At 33.9% G+C, this 27,178-nt stretch overlaps 1 protein-coding gene across 1 annotated transcript in view; it reads right to left on the reverse strand.

Annotated features, from left to right (window-relative positions):
* The window catches only part of LOC118182361 (cell adhesion molecule Dscam1-like), a 993,488-nt gene that overhangs the window by 872,433 nt on the left and 93,877 nt on the right, over positions 1-27,178 (reverse strand). The window contains exon 2 of the mRNA XM_085806697.1: positions 14,822-15,151. Within this exon, the coding sequence (XP_085662823.1) occupies positions 14,822-15,151 (330 nt within the window). The remainder of the gene's footprint in view (positions 1-14,821; positions 15,152-27,178) is intronic.

Consider the following 27,178-nt stretch of genomic DNA (forward strand, 5'->3'; position numbering starts at 1 on the left):
CAGATCAAATCTATTACGATTCACTAGCAAATTCAAGACAAACTACTTGTAATCAACAGAAAATTCCCACACATGAGTACAGAGCATAAGTAACTAATCTACTAATCTTCTCAAACTTATTTCAAACATTTTCACAAAACAAATTCCCGTTGTCACAAAATTCTCATTAAAATTCACTTTCTACAATTCACAAGACTAACTCTATTTCTACTGTTTAAACAATTCTCACATGACAACTCTTCACAAACTTAAACTCAGAAGATAACTAATCTCAATTACTCTGACTCATTAACTAATTAGAACTTCACTCAAGCTGAAGAATTCAATCCAAAAAAAAAAATAAATATGCAAACATCACTATTGCTGATCTCAGGCAAAAATCCAAATCTAACCCATGTTAATTTTAAAACAGAATTTTGCAATTGAAAAACAATCTTCAATTTTTCTAACTCATTCATTTGTATCATTATGCCTTAAGAACTTATAAAATTCATTGCTCAATACTAAATTAAATTACTAACAATTACACAATATACTGGGATCATATCAAAACATTGTAAATCAAAAAGCAATAATATATTACGCTAGAGAATCATGAAAACATTACATACATTTCACAAAATATTATTCAATCAATTAAAAAAATCAAAATTTCTCTAACGTTACCCCTCACAATTACACATTTCACAAGATTCTAGGTTAAATAATTAGCAAAAACACACACAAAAAAAAATTTCTAGCTACGCATAGCTATGGCTTGTCTCATTCAGTAAAATAATTAGAGTCCTTAAGTCTCGCTCTCTTAATAGTGCTCAACAAATGAGTCCAGTTTTTACCGACAAGCACTCGAAACTTTATACAAGGATACACAAATAGCATAGGATTATCGTGAAATAATTCATTTTCCATCTTGTATCATAAATCAGTACGTCGAAAATCAAAAATACACATCTAGAAAACACTCAAGGATTTTCAACAGTAAGAATGTACAGTATCTATTCTCCTACATTAAAAATATATATTTTTCCTAACTTTAAAGTTCAATTCTGTGTGCCTAACGTTAAAGTCCAAAATTCCTGAAATTCACACACATTTTCAAACTTTATCACTCTCGTATTAACAAATAAGCAAACACAAATCAAAAAACTCTAATTAATCCTAGCACCTAAAATTTAACACCTTCTTAAAACAGTAAGTTATACGAAATAAATAAATTCACAAAATCAGTTACTGATTCGATCCTTCACTAAGCAGAGGTCACGGCACCAATGTTATGTTAAAAGCGTTTCGTGAGAGGATCGTATAAACACAAAAAAAAAAAAAATATATACACTTATCTGGTGTAGGCATCTTGAAGTGGAGGAGAGCTCATATCTTAGCTCTATCCTTACGTCACTTGGCAAATCCGCAAGACAGAGACTCGAACGGCACGACAATACATCAGCTATACCGTCAAATCTTACGCCTGCTACTGTTTTCCATAGAAGAAAATTATTCCCACTGGAAGCAAGAGAACAGCTTACACCGCACGGCTGTCTGCCCAGACTCTAAGCTCCACCAAGGAAAACGTAGACAATTAAGCTCGGCATTTTAGAGAACGGCTAACGCAGGCTTCCAGTTGACTAAGGTGACATAATTCCTTCTGTTTTCAAGTCGGAGTTCAGAGGACATCGTCCTGACTTTTGCCGATACAGATAGAGACCCAAGTCTCTGTTAATTTTTTTGTTATTCGCTCAACAGTTTTTTTTTTCTTCGCATTTTTGAGAAAACCCGCGGCCGGGGAGCATAATTGCCGCTCCCCGCCGGAAGCACTGCTCGATGCCGACTAAATCTTTTCCTTTCTCCTTCGCAACACCCACAAGTTTTTTTCTCAGTCTCCGTCAACAAGTCCGTCAAGCCCAAAAGTCAGCGAATCCAAGCAGTGAGTGCCTAAGCGAGTCCAACAGTAAGTGTGTAAGAGAGTCGCCTCTTAACCCAAAACGCGGCCGGGGAGCATATTTGCCGCTCCCCGCCGGAAAACATCTCTCGTAGTCAATTACATTTATCTCCTTCAAGCCAGTTTTCAAGAGCAACGTCCACTAGTCCAGCCAGCCCAAAAATCAGCGAGTCAGTCCGAGAGTCAGCCAAAAAGTAAGTGTCCCACTCAAATTTTCCTTCCTCTCCTTCACAACCCGGGCTCCCACTATGGCTTCACTTATCGTCCCCTTAATTATGGCAAAATCTTCGTTTTCAACTCCAGAATGCGAAAAAAAGGGTGATCGCGCATGCGCGCCCTTCTTCACTTAGCCAACAACCGGACCCTCAATCGCCAAAAACCTGAATGACTTACATTGAAAGACAAGTAGTAACCTTTGACCTTTCCGTCCCGTACTTTCCTCTCTTAAGGTCAACTAACAATGAAAATTCTTTCTCGAACATTCTAAAGCGCGCGAAATCATGACTTGGCGAAAATTGCCTCCCTATCCCTGCTTCTTTCACAATGAATAAAAGTTTTGTACAAGATTTGCAAATAAAAGAAAATAAATAATATTCATTTATACTAAATAATATTTCCCGAAGCATCTGTTTCTCCCCAAAATTAAAGCCTTAAATTAAATAATTCAGAATCAAAATAAAATTTAAATTTCCATAAATCATAAAATCATTCACCTAATTTTTTATAACGCTATCAGATAATTTCTCTACATAACATCTTCTAAAAGAAAGATTTGCGAAAACAGATGTGCTCATTTACACTCACATAAATAACATTTTGAACACTAAACCGTTGAAAATCTCGAATGATGTTCGCGCCTTTAGAAAATTTTATGATAATATTTCTATCGAATTAAGATGTTTAGAAAATTTGGGTCAGTCTCTCGAGAATTTATCAAGTGTGTTATGTCCAATAATTCTGAAATCACTTCCCCAAGATATTTTGCTTGAGATTAACAGAATGAGTAATGGAAGTGCATATTGTAATATTAAAAGCCTGTGCTTGATTATAGCTCAATGTTTAGATTCACGCGAAAGGGCGGAAGTCATAAATAAGAATTCAGAGCATTCGACAGCGAATAGTGGGCGCCGTCAGTCTGCGTATGCAGTCCAGAAAATAAACACTCGTCATTTCAGCGATGGAAAGAGCAATAAATTAGAAACGAAAGCTTCTTCTGCTTCTGATTTAGTGTCCACGGGTATTAAAGAAAAATTGATTAAGGCATGTGTTTTTTGCGGAGATTTTTCCCATTCAAGCCATAAATGTCCTATTGCCCAGAAACTAACTAATGACGAAAAGGTTGAAATACTACGCAAAAATGGCACTTGTTTTAGGTGTTTACAAAATAAGGGTCACATCAGCAAATTTTGTGATTCTAACATTTTTTGCACCCATTGTCACTCTAAGCATTCTACGATTATGTGCAACAGAATTAATTCCGAGAGTAAAAAGGGAACGATCAAAACTGTCCAGGAAGTTGAGAATAAAGTACTTTCGAATCAAAGCAACCGTTCTGAAGTTTATTTACAAACTTTGGTCGTAGGGGTAGCTGGGAAAACCTTAAAGGGTTATTTAAGATTGCTAATAGACACCGGAAGTCAGAACACGTACATAAGTCAATATGTTGCTAAAACGTTGAAATTAGAAAAGATAGGAACTGAAAGAATTAAACATGGGTTATTTGGGGGTGTAGAAGTTTCGGAAGATCATAATCGTTATCAAATAGATTTAACTAGTTTGGATGGAAAGTACAGGTGTAAAATCGAAGCACTAGACCAGAGGAAAATTTGTTCGTCACTACCTAAGATCAAAGACGAAAAATTAATTAAAGTGATGGAAAAAAGGGGAATCCTTATCAACGACAATCATGTGAATGGAAATCTCTGTCTGTTTCAAGAAAATCCGGAAGAGATTCATATGCTGTTAGGAGCGGACACCGCAGCACAATTGTTCACTGAAAGAATTGAACATTTTGCGGGGGATTACGTAGCCTTTGAGACCAAGTTAGGCTGGACTTTAATGGGCAAGATTAAAGAGAATGCGAATACGTCGAGTTCCCTGTCCGTTCTTTCTTTATCCTTACATGTTTCCGATACAAATTTGTCCAATCTTTGGCGTTTAGACACTTTGGGGATTTCAAGTCAGGAAAACAAAACGAAAAGTGCCTTGGAAGAAGAAACCCGAAAACATTTCTTAAAAAGTGTAAAACGAGATAGATCCGGGAGATATGAAGTAACCTTACCCTTTATTTTAGATAAATCCAGTAACCGTACTGTGGCAGAAAGACACCTCGTCAAAACCGAAAGTAAACTAATTAACACACGCAGAAGAAAAGATTACGAAGAAATATTTGATGAGTGGGAAGCGAAGGATATTATTGAGGTAGTAACTGAGGAAAAGGAGGAAGGAGTGCACTTCTTGTCACACAGACCTGTAATAAAAGAGTCTAGTGAAACTACAAAGATACGGCCTGTTTTCAATGCATCTGCACGTTCTAAGAATTCACCCTCTCTCAATGATTGTCTGAGTAAAGGACCAAATTTAATAGAAATTATTCCACGTATATTGAATCGTTTTCGAAAATATCGCATAGGAGTGTCATCTGACATCGAAAAGGCCTTTTGTCAAATCAAAATAGCAGAAAAGGATAGAGATTTTTTAAGGTTTCTATGGTTCGATAATCAACATAAGTTTAAAATTTACAGACATAACCGAGTTGTTTTTGGACTCACATCAAGTCCGTTTCTGCTAGCCGCTACACTTAGTCACCTTTTGACTACAGTCCCAGAAAAATTTGTAGAAACTAATATTTTGAAAGATTCATTTTACCTCGATAATTCGTTAATTAGCTTAAATCACGTAGATGAAGCTGAAAATTTCGTTCAAGAAGCAAGATTGATTTTGGCTTCAGGGCATTTCAATTTGAGATGTTGGCGATCAAATTTTCGCATTGACATGATCGATGAGATAGAGAGCAAGACAAAAGTTGTCCCAGTATTAGGATTAGTATGGGATTTAGAAAAAGATAGTTTGAGTTGCAAGATCGAAGAAACATTTAACTTGAGGGAACCTATTACCAAAAGAAAAGTTTTGTCAATTACCCAGGAAATTTTTGATCCCATTGGCTTTACTGCACCGATAACTGTAATTCCTAAGCTAATTTTGCAAGAAACATGGAACGAGAAGCTTAAGTGGGATGAAGATCTTCCTCTTCCCCTAAGTGAGCAGTTTGGGACTTGGTTGAACCAATTGCCTCTGCTATCTCAGATTGAAATTCCTCGTTGGTTAAATATTGATTACGAAAACGAAGATACCGTAGTGCTCCACGTTTTTTCGGATGCTAGTAAAAGAGCCTATGCCACATGTGCATTTTTAAGAGCTGAAACCATCGAAGGTGTAAAGGTTCAGTTAGTAAGTGCGAGAAGTCGAATAGCCCCTATTAAGGAACTTACGATTCCACGGCTTGAACTTCTTTCCTGTCTGATAGGTGCCAGGCTTGCCAAAACAATTCTATCAGATTTGAAACTTAAGAATTGTAGAACAGTGTTCTGGAGTGATTCTTCTACAGCTTTGGGGTGGATAAGAAGGGATCAAGCATGGGGTACGTTTGTTCACAATCGAGTACAAGAAATAAGATCGCTTACCAGAATATCTGACTGGAGGCATGTACCTGGAAGTTTAAACCCAGCGGATCTCCCATCGAGAGGATGTACTATTGAGCAATTACAGAAATCGGCATGGTGGGAGGGCCCATCGTGGCTTTACTTACCAGAAGACGAGTGGCCCCATGTAGAAGAAAAGCCTGATGAAGAACTTATAAACAAGGAAAAAAGGAAAACGATTCTGACTCTTCTAGATCATGGAGACAATTTGGACCGGTACTACAAATACTTCTCTTCATATAGAAAAACCGTGAGAATGATCGCTTGGATTTTCAGGTTTTATCACAATTTAAAGAACAAAGATAAAAACCTCACTCCTGATGTCTCAGTTGATGAATTGGAGAATGCTGAAAAGGCACTTTGTAGATTGGTACAGAAAGAATCATTTACAGGCATAAACGATCCCGCCATTCGTGCGCTGAGACCAATCGTAGACCAAAATGGAATTTTAAGAGCCAAAACGAACGTCCTACAGCGTCAAGATAATGAAAATTTCCGATATCCTATCATTTTACCTTCAAAACATATTCTTGTTGAGAGACTAATTTACGAGAAACATCTAGAACTCCAGCATGCTGGTGTCAGCACTTTAATGACAAATCTTAGAGAAAACTTTTGGATATTAAAATCCAGGAAAAGTATTCGAAATATTATCAGAAAATGTGTAAGATGTAAAAAATTTGTTTCACAAAGAGTGGAAGTCGAGCCAGGATTTCCACCCGAAGATCGAGTCAGAGAAGGGGCGACTTTTGAGGTCGTCGGTGTAGATCTAGCGGGTCCTCTCTATCTCCGTGAGGGGTCTAAAGCGTGGATAGTCTTGTATACATGTGCCATTTATAGAGCCATTCACCTCGAACTAGTTACTTCTCTATCTACAGAAACTTTCATCCAATCTTTACGTAGATTCATTGCCAGAAGAGGTAGACCTTATGTGATATATTCCGACAACGGAACTAATTTTGTAGGGACTAACAGTGTTCTTAAGAAAGTTAATTGGAACGCCATATGTTCAGCTGCTTCTATCCAAAGGATACGATGGAAGTTCAACCCTCCGACCGCCGCCTGGTGGGGAGGTTGGTGGGAGAGGCTTGTGCGAATGGTGAAAGAAAATTTAAGAAGAGTGTTAGGTCGAACGTCCTTAAATTATGAAGAATTATACACTATATTATGTGACTGTGAACAAGTGATTAATTCGCGACCTATCACATATGTATCAGAGGATAATCAAGATCCATCACCACTGACCCCTATGATGTTTCTGCAAGAATTGCCGTCATCTGGAGTTCCTGATATGGACTACGTAGATTCCAAAGAACTAAACCGTCGAGCCAAATACCGACAGAGAATAAGACATGATCTACGAAACAGATTTCGTAATGAATATCTTGGTCAGTTGAGACAACAGGCAATAAAGAAAGGAAAATTTCAACAATTGCAAGTAGGCGATGTCGTTCTGTTGGAAGACAGCCAGAGACGACGCATACATTGGCCTTTAGCCAAGATAGTCGAGCTTTTCCCCAGTAAAGACGGAATAGTTAGACTAGCGAGGGTCAAGACAAGAAATGGTATTCTGCTTCGTCCAGTGCCCCGGCTTTTCCCGTTGGAGATCTCTACTTCCGAATCCGTTGGCCCTCCGTTCCCCGACAGAGCACCTCGAGATAGAAACGACCATGCAACTGGTCAGGCTGATCAGGCTGCTAGTATTCCAGAACCTGCCTCAAGTCCTCGAGTGATGACCAGAGCTGGACGAGTTGTTCGGCCTCCTCATCGACTGGACCTGTGTGTATTGAGTTCCTCCGCATCGTCGGATCTCAATGGTGGGAGGAGATGTTACATCTAAACTCCGAACTATCAGCGCCTCCACATCTAAACTCTGAACTATCAGCACCATTACATCTAAACTCGAGAATAATCCTACGGAAGAACGTAGTTAGAACTCTGAATCCGAACTCGATTGACTGTTAGCTGGAGGGCGCGTAATTTCATGTAATCTAATAATTGTATATAACTGTATCTAAATATAATATCTTTATTTATACAGAAGTGTCAGTTTTTATGCAAAAGCTTGGAATTATTTAGATATTTCATCGAATAAGAATTAGAATGGAACAAGCTCGGCTCCCGGGTGAAAGAAAAGGTAAGAGATTTCTTTTTACCTTTTAGAATTCTATTGAGAGATACAACAATATGTTTTAGTAGAAATATACTTTCTGTAATTGAAAAAAAATGCTCAACCTGTAGCTATCCTACTTAAGTAGGTCTTTCCTGATTGTAGACGAATTTTCTTGACATTTGCCAAATTGTTATCTTTTATGCAAGAATTAATCTCGTTTTATTTTTCTAAAATAAATTTGGTTTTTAAGGGCTCTTGCTCTACGTATAATAATGCATTTAGATTTTAGCCCCCAAATCCAAAATAAATATAATTATTATAATTAATTAAACAAATATAATAATCCTTTATTACTATATGCTTGTTATAACTAATTATTAAGAAATTTCTTTCTTTCAGTATGCTATTGTGCAAATACTCTATTTCAAAGATAAAAAAGATATATAATAATTATTAATCATAGCATTATTATTATATATTGTCGTAAAATTCTTATAATCAATTACAACAATTATTGTATTAGAATACATTATAATGAAAATTATAAAATAAGACATAATAATTAAATAAATATACTAATAATTAAATAAATGTAATGATAATTATTATTATGCAATAATAGTTATTTATTACTCTTTATCATAAAATTATGCATATATAGCAAAATAAAGCTTTGAAAACACTGATATTTTTGTAAATAAATGTATATAAGCACAAAATTAAACACTATGTAATCAAACAAATGATGATCAGCATATAATCTTAGATTACTTAGAATTAATTTTCTGCGTCCTTAAATCTGTACTCTTTGAACGCAGTGAGGGAAAAAAAAGATGGAAGAAAGGAAAAAAAACTCCCTACTACATGATTCTTGCCCATACACCCTATTTCGTCAATAAATTGGTCCAACTGTTTTGGGCTAATGGTTACGGCCGGAGCGGTTAAACTTATGCATATATATAAATTTGCTTTTTCTCAACGAAATGTATAATGTCGGCAGTATCAAAAGTGTGTGTGTATGAATATACTCATCTTCCTTACCCAGCCTTTATTTTCAAAAACGTTAAGCCCTGTCATACACTTCCAATTACAGAAGTGTTTTAAATGACGAAAATATTCATTTATTAGCTATCTTAAATTTTAATTAATTTCGGACAAATAATTGATTTTAATTTTTCATGCAGTCTTCGGATTTCTATATTTAAATTTGAGAAAGTTTTACACTCGTTATGAAAAAGTAAAATTATAAAATGTTTGACATTAAATATCTCTGCCAAGGGATACTTAATATCACAATTTACAGATTTTGATATCATTTTCAACTTCCTTTGAGAGATCAATTAGTGAAGTGATTCGAGGAAATAAGTTTAAATCAAGTGCAGCAAAAAATCTGTATAATTTAATAGGCTGCACAAGAAGGTCATGTGGTTCGCACATCGTATTTTTTTATTGTAGTTTTCAACACTTGAAAGCTATTTTAGCTTACCTTTGAAAAATTATTTATAAATGCATTCTAGAGTAAGAAAAGCATTTTGAGGAGCATTATACCTTTTTAATATTTTACAAGTAACACAAAGAAGTTGGTTAAGAACTTGGAATAAGGAAGCAAACAAAAGGATGAATAGATACACAAGAAATAAAGGCGAAAAAATAAGTATGAGGCATCCGTTAAGAAAACTCTAACATGTGAAGGCCGTAAGAGCTAATGGAAGAAGGCGATTTAAGGTACTAAATCGACTTAGGGTTACTTAGAAAAGACAGTTCCATGTGTCGTAATTCAAAACACTTTTGCAGCTTAGGTGTAAATCGAGATAAAAAAGGAGAAGCTGAGGTAGTTGGCATTTTACTCTTAAAAAGCTTTTCACTCGAGTTCCAGTAATACTTTTCCGTTTTTAGCAAAAGTGAAGAAAAACTTCATAGCCCCTTTTAAATAACATTTTACGAACTAAACATATATAGTACAATTTTTGTTGTACTTTATGAATAAAATACTTTCCATACTTTTAAAAAATATTTTTCTGCTGTTGATGTTTATTAAAGGAAAATTAAATGTTATTTACTAAATACTTAAAATTTGCAAATATTTTATGCATTAATATAAATTTTTATACATACTTAAATTAAAAATTTATATGAGATTTGTAATTCTGAAACTTCTACAAGTTGCATTAATGTTTTTTCGTATAGAATGGAAAATGTAAGAAAGAAACATACATTAAAAATATTTTCGCATTTTTTAATGCGCTTAGCAAGATACTGTTATAAAAATGCCCGAATTAATTTTTCATTAAATGTTTCTTCAAGTTATTAGTTATGTGTTTTATCAAGTGTTTTCTATACTGAAATACATATAATGATTTATTTAAAGTACAAACATTTTTCACTCAAGAATGTTAATTTTATTACATAAGGGATATAAAATCTTAAAATCCCATCTGAACAGAGATCTCTATCAGAATTGGGATGGAACTAAATGGGAGCCCTTATGTACTTTGGAGGCAAGTAATAGCGGATTAGTTCACGGACGAGTTCCTATGCATTCAATTCTAAAATTTCTAGCCCACCAGCGGCCGAGCGGTAAAGTCGCTGAACACTGGTAGTTCGGTCCGAGGTTCGAATCCCGCGAACGGGCTGGCTGCATGAGTGTTTTCGTGGTTTTGCCCATGTGTAACGTGTATACGAGCCAGAGTCCCTTAGAAAGTCCTCCACGAAGGCATCCCTCCCCTTAGGCAGATAGCCCTAGTGTGCTTTACCATAATTAAATACACCATACTAAAATTTCTATAACTGACTCAAATAAGGGGATGAATTTTTCTTTGCATTTGTCTTGCAATATTTCTTAAAAACTGGTTATTGAACTCTGATTTTTTGACACGTAGTTCTTAAGAGTAATGCAAAAAACTGTAAACATTTAGAAATAGTTTATTTCGATAGATTAACTACTAGTAGCCATCCGTATGATGCATCGCTGTAATGCTGATATACTTCTGAACAATCAGCACCAAAGTATGTAAATTTACAGGGAAGAGAGTATCCGAAATTTAATATACCCACTTTCATTCTACAAGAATATATTTTCCCTCCCAGGAAATTTCACATTTGGAGGGAGGAATTGCGGTCGACCTTGTATTTACCTCTTAAGTATTTATTTTTAGTTAATGAATATAAGTTTTGGTATTTGTAAACCTTAAGTACGTTTTATCGGTAGTTACGAAAAATCCCGTCGACCATCTTTGCTTATAAAAGGAAAGATGCCAAAATGCGTAAATTTTGACCAAAATGGAACAGTCTTCTTCAGACACGCTGGTTTTGGTGTAACCTTGATTACACGTATTAGTTATTATTCTTGAGCAAAGACTCCTTTTTCTCTCTCTATCACGCGTTTTCGAGGGAAAAAAAAAAAAGATTAAAATTTGGGATCTGCCTACTAGAGAAGAGCCGTGGGATTGAATATTTCCAAAGTTATGGAATCTTACCGGCCTAAGAAAAAATGTGTTAATGGCCACGAAATGGCGCTTTATTTAAAAAGTGAGAATGAATGGCTTAAGCTTTACTTTTGCTAGCATGTACTTGGTAACTTGTACATAGTGTAAATATCTGTTTCTTTATTTATGGTATCTGTATGTTGTAAAACGTTTTGTTTGTACTGAATTTGGCTTCTGACCAAGGGTTGTACTACCCGGGACGTGCAGTCCTTGGGAGGGGACAGTGTTACGAAATGTCAAGACGCGGTAAGATAGCTTCCCCGCAAAGCAAGTTTAGTTTTGCCATAAAATAGCAAAGAAAGGGCAGGGTTGCCACATTTGCGAGAAATCGCCCATTTGGCGACATTTGCCGACAAAATTGGCGATATGCCATGGACGTTTGGAGAACCTTCTGGAACGAATTCTTATCGATCTAGCCCAGAATGTTCTCGAACACAAACCTATATAAACCCTCCTGGTCCGCATTGAGTGGCTGTGTGCCTCGTCTAGGGAGCTGATAGTCAGTTATTGAGCGAGTGTATCAAAGTCTAGCGCCTAGTTGGTCGTCTAGTGCATCAAAGAGTCTCTTAGTGTATCGCGGTTAGTGTATCGTCGAGAGAGTGTGTTAAGCTCCGGGAACGACTGAACCGAAGTGTCGGGAGCTGTGCTCTGTGTGTCGCCGAATGCATCGCGAGTTGTAGGGTGGAGACTCTCGCGAGTACGTGGAGTTCCGAGAACGACCGAGCAGAGTCGGGAGCTGTACTCTGGTGCTTTGTAGTGAAGCTGTCTTACAGTGTGAAGGCTGTGTCGCTGATTGTTCCAGCGTGTTTATTGTAAATCTTCGACGACTGTAAAAGAGTTTTGGAGCTGTCCTGATTAATATTGGTAAATAAAGGGTGTTTCGATACTTCATCAAGTGTTGTCGTTATTCACTCGAAATCCGCACGAACCCCGTACGAATGTGAAGGAAGAAAATAACGTAACAACTGGTGTCAGAAAAAACGCAACAATATATAAAGAAGAACGTTTTGGTATTTGTTTTTTCGCTAATAACTCAGTCACTACTATAGCTATCGTTACCAAACTTTCTACAATTCTTTTCTGGGTCCTGGAAAAGGTTGACTTACGCTTTTTTCCAAAAAAGCAAATTTAGCTAAAATTCGAGATATTAATTTAAAACGCTCAAAACGCTAATTTACGTTCTCATTTTGTGATATATCAGCAATTACTGCTGATATAATGATATATATTACTAGCCAGCCATTGCTGCTGATATAATGAGAATTAGTTTATTTCTGATCGAAATTTTTATCTGGGTTCCATATCGCTCAAAATAAAGATGTGTTTGTTTTTATTTTTGCTGACCCAAATGGCAATTCCATATATCATATGCGTATATATACAATAAGATTCTATGATTACTTAGTCAGTTGTAGTACATTTATTGTATATTACTTTGTTTTTATGGCACTTTTTATGTATTACAATGACGCATCGTATTTCATATGATGTCTAGTATGCTATTATAGGAATTTGCAAATGAAGTCTTGAGTAAAATCATACATTACTCTCAATCTAACTTCACTGCCATCGGGTACTTGGGTACTTCCGCTAGAAATTAATATTTTATAATTATAAGTTGTACTTTTCATTCTGAGAATTCCAGAAATCTTAGGAATAATGGTATGACTTTTGAACGCTCCTTAATTAAAACAGAATTTCATTGTAGCTATTGATTATCAAAAATGACTGAAATGCTGTTCTCGGACTCAGCAAAGGGAAAGTGGAAATATTTGCCACGTGAGAATATTATATTTAAAAATTTTCGATTTGTTACATGAATTGGTTTAGACAGTTTGTCTATTTTTCTTTTGCATTTTAATTTTTTTTTTTATTTTTTAGCCGAAGGCTACGTTTATCACGAAGTTTTAATTTCTCAAAACAATTTCGTTTTTAGTTCCAATAGATTAAAGTTAATTTAAATTAATCTAAATTAATTTAAGAAACAATCCTACGGTGAACAGTTATTTATTTTCTTAATTTATATTATGTATATACTAGCGGAATTACCAGATGCTAGTTAAGTTAGATTGAGCGCAATGTATCTAACAACAGAGAGAACAACGATACCGCTGTAATATGTCTCTAATAACGATGCAAAAAATACGATTCATAGTAATTTTTCAGTCTGATGCGATATGTAACCCATGTACAAAATTCCCATATAAAAATAAACTAATTCTCTCTCATCATATCAGCTACAATTGCACGCAGTTTTTAATGATTTTCGTCTTTCTAATCAAAAATGGTCGTAAAAGCTAAAGTTCCTTCTAATATTTCACCTATATTCAATTTTAGTCGATTAAATGTGGCCAAAAATTGATCATAATTAATCAGAAATCAATAACGCGAACAGACAAATAAACACACAAACAGACATTCTTCCTTATATAGATTTTATAAACTTACAAATATTTAATTATGATGGTGAAAATTAGTTTTAGAAAATGGTGAAAATTAGATGGTGAAAATTAGTTAATATCTCTGATTTTAGATACGTTTTTCGGAAAACAGTGGACATCAACTTTTCCCAGGACCCAAAAAAGAATTGTAGAACTTTTTGTGACGATAGTTACAATAGTGAATGTGCTATTAGCAAACAAACACACAGACTTTTTTCTTTATATATATAGATTATTGCTGGCCATTACATCATGCTTATTTTAGTGTTATGTTAATCTAAACTCTTACTTTTATTCAGATACTTAAATCCTAATTTCGTTAATATTTTTTAAAATCATGTATCCGCTGTTTATCCAAGATGACTTAAAGCAACATCTATTGGATGTAAAATTTTCGCAAACTCTCCATAGACTTAGAAAAATAACTGCTTCATAGACTGCTCGTGAAGTTACTAGAACATCAGTTTACAATTTATGGGTCTTTGGAGAGAAGATCACTACTCGTTGAGAAGCAGAAATCTTGAAAACTTTAAAGACGGATAGCATAATCTGCATATTTTGCAAATACATAATCAAAAGTTAGTCAAACAGTTAATTACTTATACTTAATTATAGCACACGAGGTGGTTTCATTATTATTCATTTTTATCCGCCTGTTTTCCAAACCCTTTTTAAAAGTTTTAATTTTATATTTAGGAATATGTTAATAGCAGTTTTGAGAGTATTCTAGAATAGTTTAGCATTATCATTTAACATTTATTGTCTAAAGTGGGTTTTGTATGAAATAAAAGCAAGCTATTACTGCACCTGGACACGGTCGTTATATAATATAATATAATCACTACGTATTCGTCATCCGAAAATGTTAGAATATCGGGAAATTACTTTATTATAAGAGAGCAATTTGCTAGTTGCTGTGAGAGAAAAATTACTGTTCCTAACTAACACTAAAGACCCATCGTGCCGTATGCAGAATACTCATCGTGCCCCGTGTGAGACAAAGTTACTGTTCATAAAACAAGAATCTTTCCAGCTGTGAAGAGTTTCATAAAAAATAAATAAATAAATAAAATTGACAACTGGATTTGTTCAATCTAATTTAACTAATTATATTATGAAAATGTATTATACGGTTATGTACTTACTTGCTCGTACACTCACGTCTCTACTAGCAATTGCTCCAACACTATTGGTTGCCACGCATCTGTACGTTGTAGCGTGAACATCTGCTCTATATTCTTCTGCTGAAAATGGCGAAAACACTAAAGAACCATCGTGTCGCACATGGCGAAGGCCTAAAATATCCTGGATTGTTTGGCCTTCATTCTTCATCCATGTAATTATTGGCATTGGCCTCCCAATTGCGGAACATGGTATGGCGGTTCCACTGGAATTAGAGAACTCCGCTTTGGATGGAGGCTCGATTGTGAACCTTGATCCTTCCAGCTGGACTTGCTGAATGTCGATAGCACAAGCTGAAACGAAATAAAATAATATTCAAATTGCAAGATTTAGGAAAATTTTTGAAAATTATGAAAATATGCTGTAACAAAAGAAACAGCCGCAGGATGGGAAAAAAGAGGGAGCGGTTTTATGTCGCTCATCCTATATGACACAAAGATGTATTCACTTGATAATGAAAATTCCCTGCAAAATTTTAATAAACGTTAAACATCGGAGTATCACTTGTTGTTTCCTTACGGGAGTTTTACAGTAAAGCTTCTTTGTGAAAAAAACCCGTAATCGGCTGTAGATTATTTAGACTTTTCCTATTTTACTGTGATGTTTATCATTGCATACACCATAATCATTTGGATTCAACCTTGGTTTCCTTTTCTTAAGGATTTCAAACGCGGCGTTTTCAAAACAGCATTGGGAGACTTATACGCTTATCCTTTTACACAATATAAATAATGGTGCATTGTTAGTGAGAGTCTTATTATTGTGTATTAAATTTTTGGATATAATGTGAAAGCATGTCTTGTTTCAGAACAGAATTTATACATATCAGTCTATTATACATAATGCTGTTTTTGTTGTTGTCGCAAATATCGCTTGTCTGATATCAGAACAAGCCCATCGCGGCAAGGAGTACGAGATTATACCTGTGGCTGGCAACAACCTTGGGCACCAAATAGAAGACAGCACAATTTTATTCAATTCCACCCAATTTTCAGAGAGAAACCCCTGGGGTAGGTCCGAAGACCTTCCACCCCTTCCTCTTACCCCTAATCCACACGAAGGACTTGAGGCTCGTCATATATTTAGAGTACACCTGTGCCGACATGAGGAACTATACATTTACAAACACTCATACCTTATCTGTGATTTAAACCCGTGAGCTTCCATATGGTAGTCAGAGTCACTAACCATTATCCCGTTTGGGAGGCATTATATATAATAAATTTGCTTCATATATTCAATTTAAATTTCGCCTCCTCATTGAGACATTTTCAGCCAGTAACAAGCAAAAAGAAATTCCAGAATTCTTAAATTAATTGGATGCTCAGTCACGCAACTAAGTAATCGAAACAATTAATAGCATGATTTCGTCATATGCAAGAAACGATTTTCATCTGTTCTGAAATTTAACTCATAAGGTAATACTTTTGTAAATTATATGCAAATTTTCGCAACATACCCTTAACCGTATTTTCTTTAGATAATATGTAACTTTTCTTTAGATAACATGTTATTTATTAATATCTCTTTTTTTATTAAACTTTTTTGATGCCTTCTTTCAAAGTTCGAAATGTATATTCAATCGAAATAAAATTCGCAGATACTTTTCTAATTTAGTTTTTTAATATTTTTTTTTAATTTTTCAAAAACATTTTGAATTATAAATTACAAAGCTTTTACCTTCACCTTAAATTACATGCATTTCTAGACATACCTTCAAAAAATTAGTTTTTTTATTAAACATTTCCTAAGATATACGTGAATTTATATATTGGAGGGTTTTGAAATTTGGCATATTTTTATAAGCGATAATAACGCCGAAATGTAGTTCATGCAATTTGTCGAAATATTTTGAAAGAATGAACGACGCTCCTTTTTTTCGCTCCTGCACAATGAGAAAAGAGAAAGAAAAATAGGTTACTATAAATTAAAAACTTCGCTAAATGAATTATTCTTGGCGCATTTTTCAGTTTGCGGCTTCAAATTTCTAGGTACTACGTTTCTCATCAAATTTTGCAAAATATAATATTTAGTCATAGTGTGATTCATAGAAACGAAATATAGGAAATGATCGGTATGTCATTTCAGAAAAAGTCCGATTTTGTGTCGCCCGTTCGCGGGATTCGAACCTCGGACCGAACTACCAGTGTTCAGCGATTTTACCGCTCGGCCGCTGGTGGGTTCTATCTATGTTAGGACAATGATATATATATATATCTTGTCGCGCTTTCGAGTCATGAAAATTAAATTTCCAGTCCAGCAAAACGGAAGATATAGAACTGTTACCCTTTTTTCGTGCAAGATATACATGTCAGTGTTTCAATAAATACATATACTTCGAACTTCAATTTTACTGTCTTTACTGTCTATTCTGCAGCTGACTAATGAATTGCATAGAAATTTTAATTATTTAATGATAAATATTATTCATACTAATGTTTTTGAATACAAACTTTATCTTATTTCTAATAAATTCTTAAAATTTACAAAATGAATGTTCGAAAATGTTGAAAATGAACAATGCATTCGAAACGGGCGCAGCGCATAAGAGCAAGTATAGTACTCAATCTAAATATTTGCAAACAGTTGAAATTAAGGTTTTCTTACAAAATTTCTGTGTATGAAATCTTTTTTTGTTAAAGTAGTAATATGCATGTGTACAACAGAATATTTAAACAGCAGAATTCGAACATTGTTGTAGTTAAAACATAATACGTGAAAGTTATTATTGATACTTGTTCAATAAATTTGTAACTGGTCCTGTTTTCATACGACCAGTTACATATTTTGTAATGGAACCTGTCTTATCACTAATCGCCAAAATAATCAATATTTGTTTTGTAGTTCCTCTGTTAATTTGGTCAAAATGTTCTTGAGTTTCTATTAGGTACTGCAAAACTGTTAGAAATGAGCAAACTCATTTTTGAACAGTTCAGTGAGTTATAAAAATAAAAATAAGGCATATGTAATAGATAAGAATTTTCGCTTTATTTAACTGAATAAAACATAACATTAACTTGAACATTTTCACAGAAATGATAATTTTATATTTATATGTATAGTAAGAAATATTTAATATTTATAGACGTCTTTCCCTCCCCTACATTGTCAAATCAGTGTTTATAAATCTCCCTGCCTTAATTTATAAAATTTTCAACGGCAATTTTACCTCTGGAGTCAATATTTAATGTTACAATTCATATACCGGTATTAATGAACTTAGTACAAGATGTCGTAATTTCTGCTAAGTTTATTTCATGCTCAATCCTTTTCCTTTGATTTTCGAATTTTAGAGTATCTTCAGATTGCAACATTCATGCTTGCAGAAGAACGTAAAATATTCGGGGAAACAAGCAATTTGATTCCACTTAAAATGAATATAATGAACACTGCTGATTGGTTAATGCCCTGAAGTTAGTTATATTCATTGAAAAAAAAAACTGAGAGAAAGGTCTGCAGATTTTCTTTTAAGAAACACGTAAACATTTCTCTAAGATCTACGATTCAAGATTAAGTGGAATTTTGTCTGACTTAAAATGGTCGATATTTTCTGTTTGATTTTATTTTGTAAAAGCTTACTATTTACAGTTCCGAGCTTAAGTGATATTGATACTTAGTGCCAAAGAATGGTTCAGTGATTATCAATGATCGCGTTAAAGCATTTTTGTTGACAAATTTGTCTCGAACAGTATGTAGGCAGATTTAGTAAACAGTGAGGCTCCCGGGAAGTTTGAGTTAGCTATAATATTACAAAACCTTAAACTTATATTACTAAAGCAAGTAAATAAAATTCAGCTTTCCAACTTGGTTTATTATGATGTTAAATCAAAAATCTAATAAAACTCTATTATTAACTATTATCTAACCATATTCAACAGCAGTTAGTATATGACTTCAAGTTATTTCGATTATGGCATAGCATCCAAGGGCTATACGCGTAAAGGAAAGGATGTCTTCGTAGATAATTGTTTAAGGGAAACCGACTCACATTCATGTTACACATGCAGAAAAACATGAAAATTTCAATGAAGCGAGCCCACTGGCCTTGATCTGAATACGCCCGTAATATTACCTAATGTATGAATTTTACAGCATTTTATGCAGCAAACATTAGAAACCAGTATTCGTTTTTGAAAACAATGCAAAAAATAATTTTTAGGAGTAATAAAGAAACGAAAGCAGCAACAAAAATAAAATTCAATTCAAGTAATATATAATTCTTTTAATTTAAAAGTTTATATTAAATGTATTCATAATAATTTTGCATAAAACATGGTAAGTATTGTCTTTCAATTCTTATCAAATGATTACATGAAAAAAGGTTAATTTGAAACATTACTGAATTCCAAGTACTCTCAAATTTGATTAAAAGGGATACATGGCCACATACAAAATTTACTGTTATAAGCCTTACTTGCTACGCTAATGACGACTTGCTATGTATTTGTACATTATTTATCAGTACGTAAAAAACAAAAAAAAAAAAAAAAAAAAAAAAAAATTAAATGAAACGTAGGATAAATTTATGCAATTTTAATAAGTTGCATTGCATTTTTGCATAAAGTACCATAAATATTAATATTTAATGATGACCTTCTAAAACAATGGGTAAGAAGAATGGTAATTCACAATTAGCCGCAGCTATTAGAATAGGGAGCATAAAGTTCAGCACGCTCTCTTAATATTTGCCGCCAAAGATTGGCAAACGCCCACAATCGCTAAACGCTGTGTGCAACTTGGGTTTCAACTTATGTTCGATTCCATACAACCGGGAATGTATGGGCATTTTCGTAGCTTTCCCCAGTGTATCATGTAGATGACCTAGTTTCTCTTAGAATGTCTTCCATGAAGGCAAATCTTCACTTACGCAGTTAGCCCTCACGTACTTTGCCATAATTAAGTAAACCAAACTAAACCAGATTGAGAATTATAATATATCTGTGAGGTTTGAGACATTCTGTCATCAGCGCAGGTCACGTATCCCATTATAATGTTGTGTATGTGATACACATTTGTTACTTCGCAACATGCTTATATGGTGGCAGATGATAGGGCTGCAAAGAAATTTGTCATGGTCATCATTGAATGACGGCTCTTTAGACTCACAGATTCTTATAATTACATTAAGTTCATTATATTAAGTCAAATAAAGTAACGTTTTTTGTATTTGGAACGAAAAATGCATTTCAGATAGTGAAGAAATTAAATTGAGATAGCTGTCTGGCTCACTTCCTTATATGACAGTAATGATTAAGACACAATAACACGCCGAATAATTTGTAGGTATAACGCTGATTTTTGTTGTTTGACTTCTGAATTAATGACAGTAATGAGTTGCGCCTATTTTATTACGCGCCGTCTGGAATTCGAAGTGCAAATACAGGCAAATTTGTGTTACTTTTTGTTCTATTGTGCCTACTACCTGTCAAAAACCATGCCATCAGTCTGAAGCGTTCTGCTCTGTATAGTCGCATATAGTTGGTAAATGGTTCTAAAAGTTTTTGTTGCTCTGACAAGGTACAGAACTTCTGCTTAGTAATGTTAATTGAAATTCTATAACTCTTCGGGGCATTCAGCATCACGTCTGTCATTAATATTTTCAACACAACATGAAAATTTCAGGCCATTTAGCTAATCAAACAATACATTCATTGATCTTCAAACTACTTGTTAAGAGTAGAACATGTCCTGCTCAGTAATCCTAGATTTTCGGTGAGCTGGTTTTGGGCACACCTAGGGTTCGCCGTTTGATTTTAGGCAAGATTTCAAATTGAAAATTTGAAACTAATATAGAATAAAGAGATCAGCATACAGCCAAAAAAATGACATAGAAATTTCTTTTCAAACAATTCCTTTTATACCCTAAAAAAATCTGAAAGATTTCTTTGAAAAATGAGGACCTTAAAAACTAAACATGGCTAAACTATATGGACTGGTTTGTGTTGAGCTGTCATCTACTATAAATAAAGAAGGTTCAGAGTAACCTATAGTAACCTATAAATCCTTTTTAATTAAATTTTTCGTTGCGTACAGAAGGAAATTTTTAGGTGTGTCCAAACCGGACACATTGTGCTGCAAAAACGGTTAAAACCCTACGCATGAGAAGCTTTAGTATTTCTCTTAACTTCTTTACAGAGCTGCGAAATGTGCGAGTTATGTGAGCTTGTGAAAATGTTGGCATTGGTTTCATCTACTGACTTATTACTATTACTGTCAATTACGTTTATTATTAGTTAATTATCTTAGTGTCTACATGTTTATTATAATGTTAGATATCTGCTATGCTATGAAAACGTGATTGCTTACAATCAAGTATGGATAAATTTAAATCACTGATTTATACTTGATTGTACAGACAACAACATTATTTTCCTGCTCGTCGTAAGATGCTTATATTACCTTTCATTGCTTTCTTTTCGTTCTTCTTTCATCGGGCTGAAATCCACTTCCTTATTTTGAAGACAATTTACCTTTTGTAACAGAGCAAGGAATGGAAGATATAAAAACATCCAAAATTTCATGATGATATTTCAACAAGCATTTTATTATTTATCAACACGCATAACATCGTTCCATTAAATTATTTTCAGTATTTATATTAAATTTAAATTATTTTCAAAATTAATATAAATTTTTCAACATTTCGCCTTTTAACGAGCATAACTTTTAAATGCAGCTATAATTGGTTTATATCCTCATTCTAGACAGCACCTAACTGCTGGGTTCTTTTCTTCCTGCAGAATGCAATGGTGCTGGAAAAGCTTAATGTATATTTAACAGTCCTAATTGTCCTGCATTTTTCCCTTCATTTGTGCTGGATGCCATAACAGCAACGACATTGCACCAACTTTTAATGCATTAACATTTATTCAAAGTAAGTGCCGAAACAGCTGTGTCGCTGGAATCCTGACTGCAGCCTTCGGAATATTTACAGCCATCGTTAAAATGACAGCCACAGCAATCGAATGGAGAGTAATCAAAGGTTATAGCTGTCATTCACAGCTTGTTTCGAACCCGTTAAGCATAATGACCTAATTTATCTTTGGTACACACTCCAGAAAATGTCCATCCGACAGTCCAAGTTTGGGCACGGAACAGATCGTTATGCAGAAATTAAAAGCAAAACGAAAAAGTCATTAGTATGTTTGGAATGGTTTAGTCGCTTTTCGCTTACCGAAAGCTGATATTTCTATTTTATTATCCATATTATGGTTGCAAAGCATTCACAGGGTGTGTTTGGATATAAATTATCAAGGAATACACATTGTTGACTTAGTTGAAATGCATTACCAGGGGGAGCCAAATGAAATTCGCATTGATACTGACATGCTTAGGTTATAATTTAACTTTACATTAGAAATTGTGTATGCATTACATCTTACTAGATATTAATTGAGCCTCATTAGTAAGACAATCGTCTTAAGAAAAATATGTTTGCTATGCTCTTAATCGCCGTACGAAAAATGTGTTTATGAGGATCTTGACATGCTGTTCTAAATGTGAGATATAAATTCCTACATTAAATTCAAGCAAATATTTATTAAATGCAGTACATGTATTTTATCGAATGATTACGTAAGTGTCGCTAAAAATGGATATATTTTATGAAATTATATATTCAAATGAAATATATTCTGGTGGCAACAAATAATCTCAAGAGTGTGGTAACTATCGATCATTAGCATCTATAACAAAGCAAAATTGGTTGATTTTATGCCAGAGGTTTATGCCAAAGAGGCTTAAAGTAAATAATGTATCACTCGTTTTCTTTTGACTTTATTTGTCCTGAATTTCGCGCGACTGTACCGCCCAGACGGGAAAGCTGTTAGTGAATGTGACAACCGTACCGAAGGGCCCGGGCTCGAATCCCGGAGAAGGCGTGGATGTACCTTCATAGGAGACAATAGCCCAACTGCTAGATGCCTCCCTAATAAAGAGAGCACCGCTTCCGATTTTAGCAGTGGCCAATGCCTTATTAAGAGGATGCTAATGTACAACCCGCTACTTCATTTTCTTTCTTAAAATATAGTATAGAAATGTAAAATCGGTCGCTTGTCTTGCCTCGATTTAGCTATATGTTTGCTTTAAGAATGCTTTTGTTAAGGTTTTTATATACCACATATTTAGGTACCCGTTACGTTATTGTTTACGTTCCCCACATCAATATTTTTGCATTGCATTTTGAAACATACACACTTAACAAAATTTAATGCTCTTGAAACAAGCTTAGATTCTCTTAATAAGTGCATCTGTGGATCTTGACAAGGGAATCATCCCGTTAACCATTGAATACCTTTATATACGTAATATCTATATTTACTCACATTTCAACTTTCAATTGTCGTAGTCTATACTTTATCCACATTTCAACTAATATGAAGTAAACCTAAACCCAGCTCATTATATACCTCATCTTAGTTTTGAATATCGTGACATGTCATGCGCAAAGTACTGATGTTTGCAATGAGAAGGAGTTAGTTTGCAGCAGTAGTAACAAACTCAAGTGGATCGAATGTTCGATCTGAAAACTGCTGAAGGTCAGAATATATATTTTAACGAATTTAATGATTAATGAATTTAATAATTAATGAAACATAAAAATACTTTTAACAAAACACAATACAAATTTAAACTACATTTTAAATTTTACTTACTGAATATTTATTGAAACATACATAAACAATAATAATAACATAAAGGGAAAAGTTCAAACTTTAGTGTATATCCTATCAGAAGTATTTTCTCTCTGAAAATATGTATCTGAATGTAATAACACAAGGGAGGAGTTTAAAGTTAAATGGCCTGAATACATAATTTTTACTGAAAAATTTTATACAGCTATTCTTTTGCAGTATTCGGCCCACCAGTAGCCGAGCGGTAAAATCGTCCAATACTGGTAGTAATAAAATGGGATCGAAGTAAGGTCATGTCCATTTTCGAGGTTTTTCTCATGTGTAACCCGTGTACAAACCACTGTTCCTTAGAAAGTCCTACACGAAGGCATCCATTCCCTTAGGCAGGTAGCACTAGTATGTTTTGCCAGAATAAACTAAATCAAAGCAAATCAAACCTGTCTGAAGTCTAAAGTTGCTACCCGCAAGAAATTTCTATTGGTTATACCTTGTAATTCAAACATATTGAAAGCTAAATATCAAAATTTTAGAATGATATATAATTTCAATATGCTGAAATAACCACCGCATACCTCCCCCTTTTTTTTTTTTTTTTTTGCAGTGACAAAGACCCAATCTACACATTCTATCTTTTTTTCCCTTCAAAGCACAGCAATGCACATAAGCTCAGTCCGTACCTTTAAGTCTCCAAAACTATAAGCGCCGTATTTGCAATTGTAAGTGAAATGTATCCGCGGATCGCATAAAATCGCTTCGGGGCCTCAAACGGTCCACGAGTTTGCGACTGCTGCTTCACAGAGCTATTTTACGTTCTGAGGATCAAAGCTGCGGAAAGACATGCTTTATTCAAAATAAGCTGAAGTTTATTTGTAGTCAACCTGCAATTTATAAAATTAGGCATATTAGTCTGTATAGAGAACAAACCCTGATATACTACAAGAGTACTGCAAGGTAATTATTCGCTACTGGCAAATTTGAAACTTCCGTAGAAGTCTAAAAGAAACTTTTGAAATGTTCCAATGAAATGCATCAACAAGTATAGTGATGTGGAATGTCGAAGTTAATTGACTTTCGTTAGATGCTGAGCGGATTATTCTTGAAATAATCAAACTTAATTCCGGAGTACAGCTATGCAGACTGCCAGATGAGTCATTTAGTCTGAAGAGAGTGGAGTAAAAAGTACCTTGCGCTAATGAATACTGGAGGATCCTACCAGCAAAATGTCACAAATCCCAAATTATAATTTGAAGTGCACTTGGAATCTAAATACAGATTTCGAAATATTTTGCGCTCTGAACAGAAATTCGTGAAATTCTTCTTCCCATGTATTAACTTTGAAATATATTTTCTGTATTTCCGAATATGTATCATTAAAGCAAATTTTATCTTAAAGAAATTTTAATTTATATTCCAATAGAGCGTGAACATTCCATGCTCTAACGTGTAATATAAATTTACTTTTATTTGCAGAGGAATAAAATATTTTATTTGAATTAAAATTTTATTAATTTGACAAATTCATATTAAAACTTAGTTCGATAGTTTTGTACTAAAAATTATAAACAAAATGACCCGTAAAAGGGATCAAAAGCAGACCAATAATGGTAATCGAAATCTAAGAAATAAAAACTACTTAAAATTTTTAAAGAAACAAAATAATAATTCGCACTTAAACATTTGAAAGTTAGAAATGTCTATACCGGAATTTTTCCAAACTCTTTTGACATTTAAGCTCATTCTGAAAAACAAAGTTATACTGTTATGAATACATCTTCCATTATCTTAGACATTCTCGTCAGTAAGGGTTTTATTTATTTTTTTTTTTTTTAGTTCAAAGGTGTAATTTGTCCAGAAAGGCTATTAATTGCATTTTAGCATTTTGCTTCGTCCACTGTAAGACGGCATTTCACTTTTAAAATTGTTGCCACAAAGAACCCTTCATTATATTTAAAGAAATTAAATAATGATAAATCGGCATGAATGTATGAAACTTTCTCGTACGGTGTAAACAAACGGTACCTAGAAACATCAAATTTTGAATAATATAATAACATAGTCCTACACTCGAATATGGGCAGCTGGAATCCCAAATTTGGAATCTGAAATTTTTTTTATTACATATTTCATATTTTGGAAAAAGTTGGCGAATTTTCGATTAACAAACTCAACAGTTTCAAAGCGAGCAATGGCAACACTGTGTGAGTAAAAAAAAATTATCTCCAGCGCTCTAGATTGCGTATCGGAAATCCTAAAGATATCAAATATTTTATGGTATTGTTGTTGAGTTGAATTTTATGGTTTGTGTGTGAGAGAGAGATAGAAAGAGAGAACGCGTTCACGAAATTTTGCCTAGCCCAGTTGTCTCAAATTCAAATTATCTGCGGGTCGCGTGCAGCATTTGAAGGCAGCTGATTGGCCCAAATTTGTTTTGAACAAAAACTTGTTTTTACTAATAAAAACTAAAATATACGTATTTTAAATTTCGCTTACTAGGTGCCTTCAGGACATACATAAACCATATTAATACTATCACAAAAGAAAAAATCAATTTTTTTTATCTCAAATCTAAAATATGGAATCTGCAAGACATTTTTTGGCCACTCTTCATAATTCAAACACATTCACAGTTAAATATTAAATTTTAAGTCTAATGTTTATTATGAGTTATGGCATATTATTAATCATGAAATAACTTACTTTAATTTAAACTGAGAAAAATTATGAAAACATTTTTACTTTTTCAGAGAAATGTTTTCCGATAAAACTTGAGAATAAATAATAGCCACTTAGTAGCTTTCATTTATTTATTAACTGTTTCTTCGACGCATGAATAAAAATAAAACCGTCGGTACGTAAAATACCGTTTCGATTTTGATAATGTTTGTCGCCTTGGACAGTAGTTATTAGAAATTATCTTCATCATAAGTTATAGATACTCATCGGTCAGTCGTTTGTTTTCGTATTAATTTTCAGTTGTGAAAAAAAAAGCTGTTCGCAGATTATTGTATTCCCGATAAATGAGATCGTTCTTAGTGTAAAAATTCGTAAATTTTGACAAGTGCGAATAAAAATCTTTATCTTTAAATCTTAAAATAAGATTTATTTCACATGTTAAATTAGTTACCTCCATTTATCGAAATGCGTTGCTCATGTTAATTTTTAATAGCAATGAATATAATATTGTTACGTTATTTTCTTTTCTTCCTCTACGTTACATACGTTTACGGGCTTCGTGCGAATTTGGAGTGAATAACGAGAACAGCACTTCTTGATGAAGTATCGAAACACACTTTATTGGCCAGTATTTTCAGGACAGTTCCAAATTCACGTTTACACAGTCGTCGAAGATCTGCTATAAATACGCTGAAACTCAGCGACACAACCTTCAGGTTATCAGACTAAAACGGTGGAGACAGCTTCACTGCAAAGCAACTGAGATGCTTCTTTGGCGATATGAAGCAACTCCAATGATGGAACACAGCAATAACTTTTATTTAACACTTAAAAATGGCCACATACAAAACAAAAAGAAAAAAGAAAACTAACATTTAAAAATAAATTACATTCTTCGTACGAGAGTCGCACGTGGCACTCGAGTCTGGTTTCAAATATTGCCATTCACAAATAGCTTAATGTTCATCTAATTAAATTATTTATTTGAAAATACAAGATTTTAATAATATTTAA

Source organism: Stegodyphus dumicola, chromosome 12 (genome assembly GCF_044657685.1).
Source record: "Stegodyphus dumicola isolate Sdum_Otavi_A_Nest chromosome 12, ASM4465768v1".
Lineage (NCBI taxonomy): Eukaryota > Metazoa > Arthropoda > Arachnida > Araneae > Eresidae > Stegodyphus > Stegodyphus dumicola.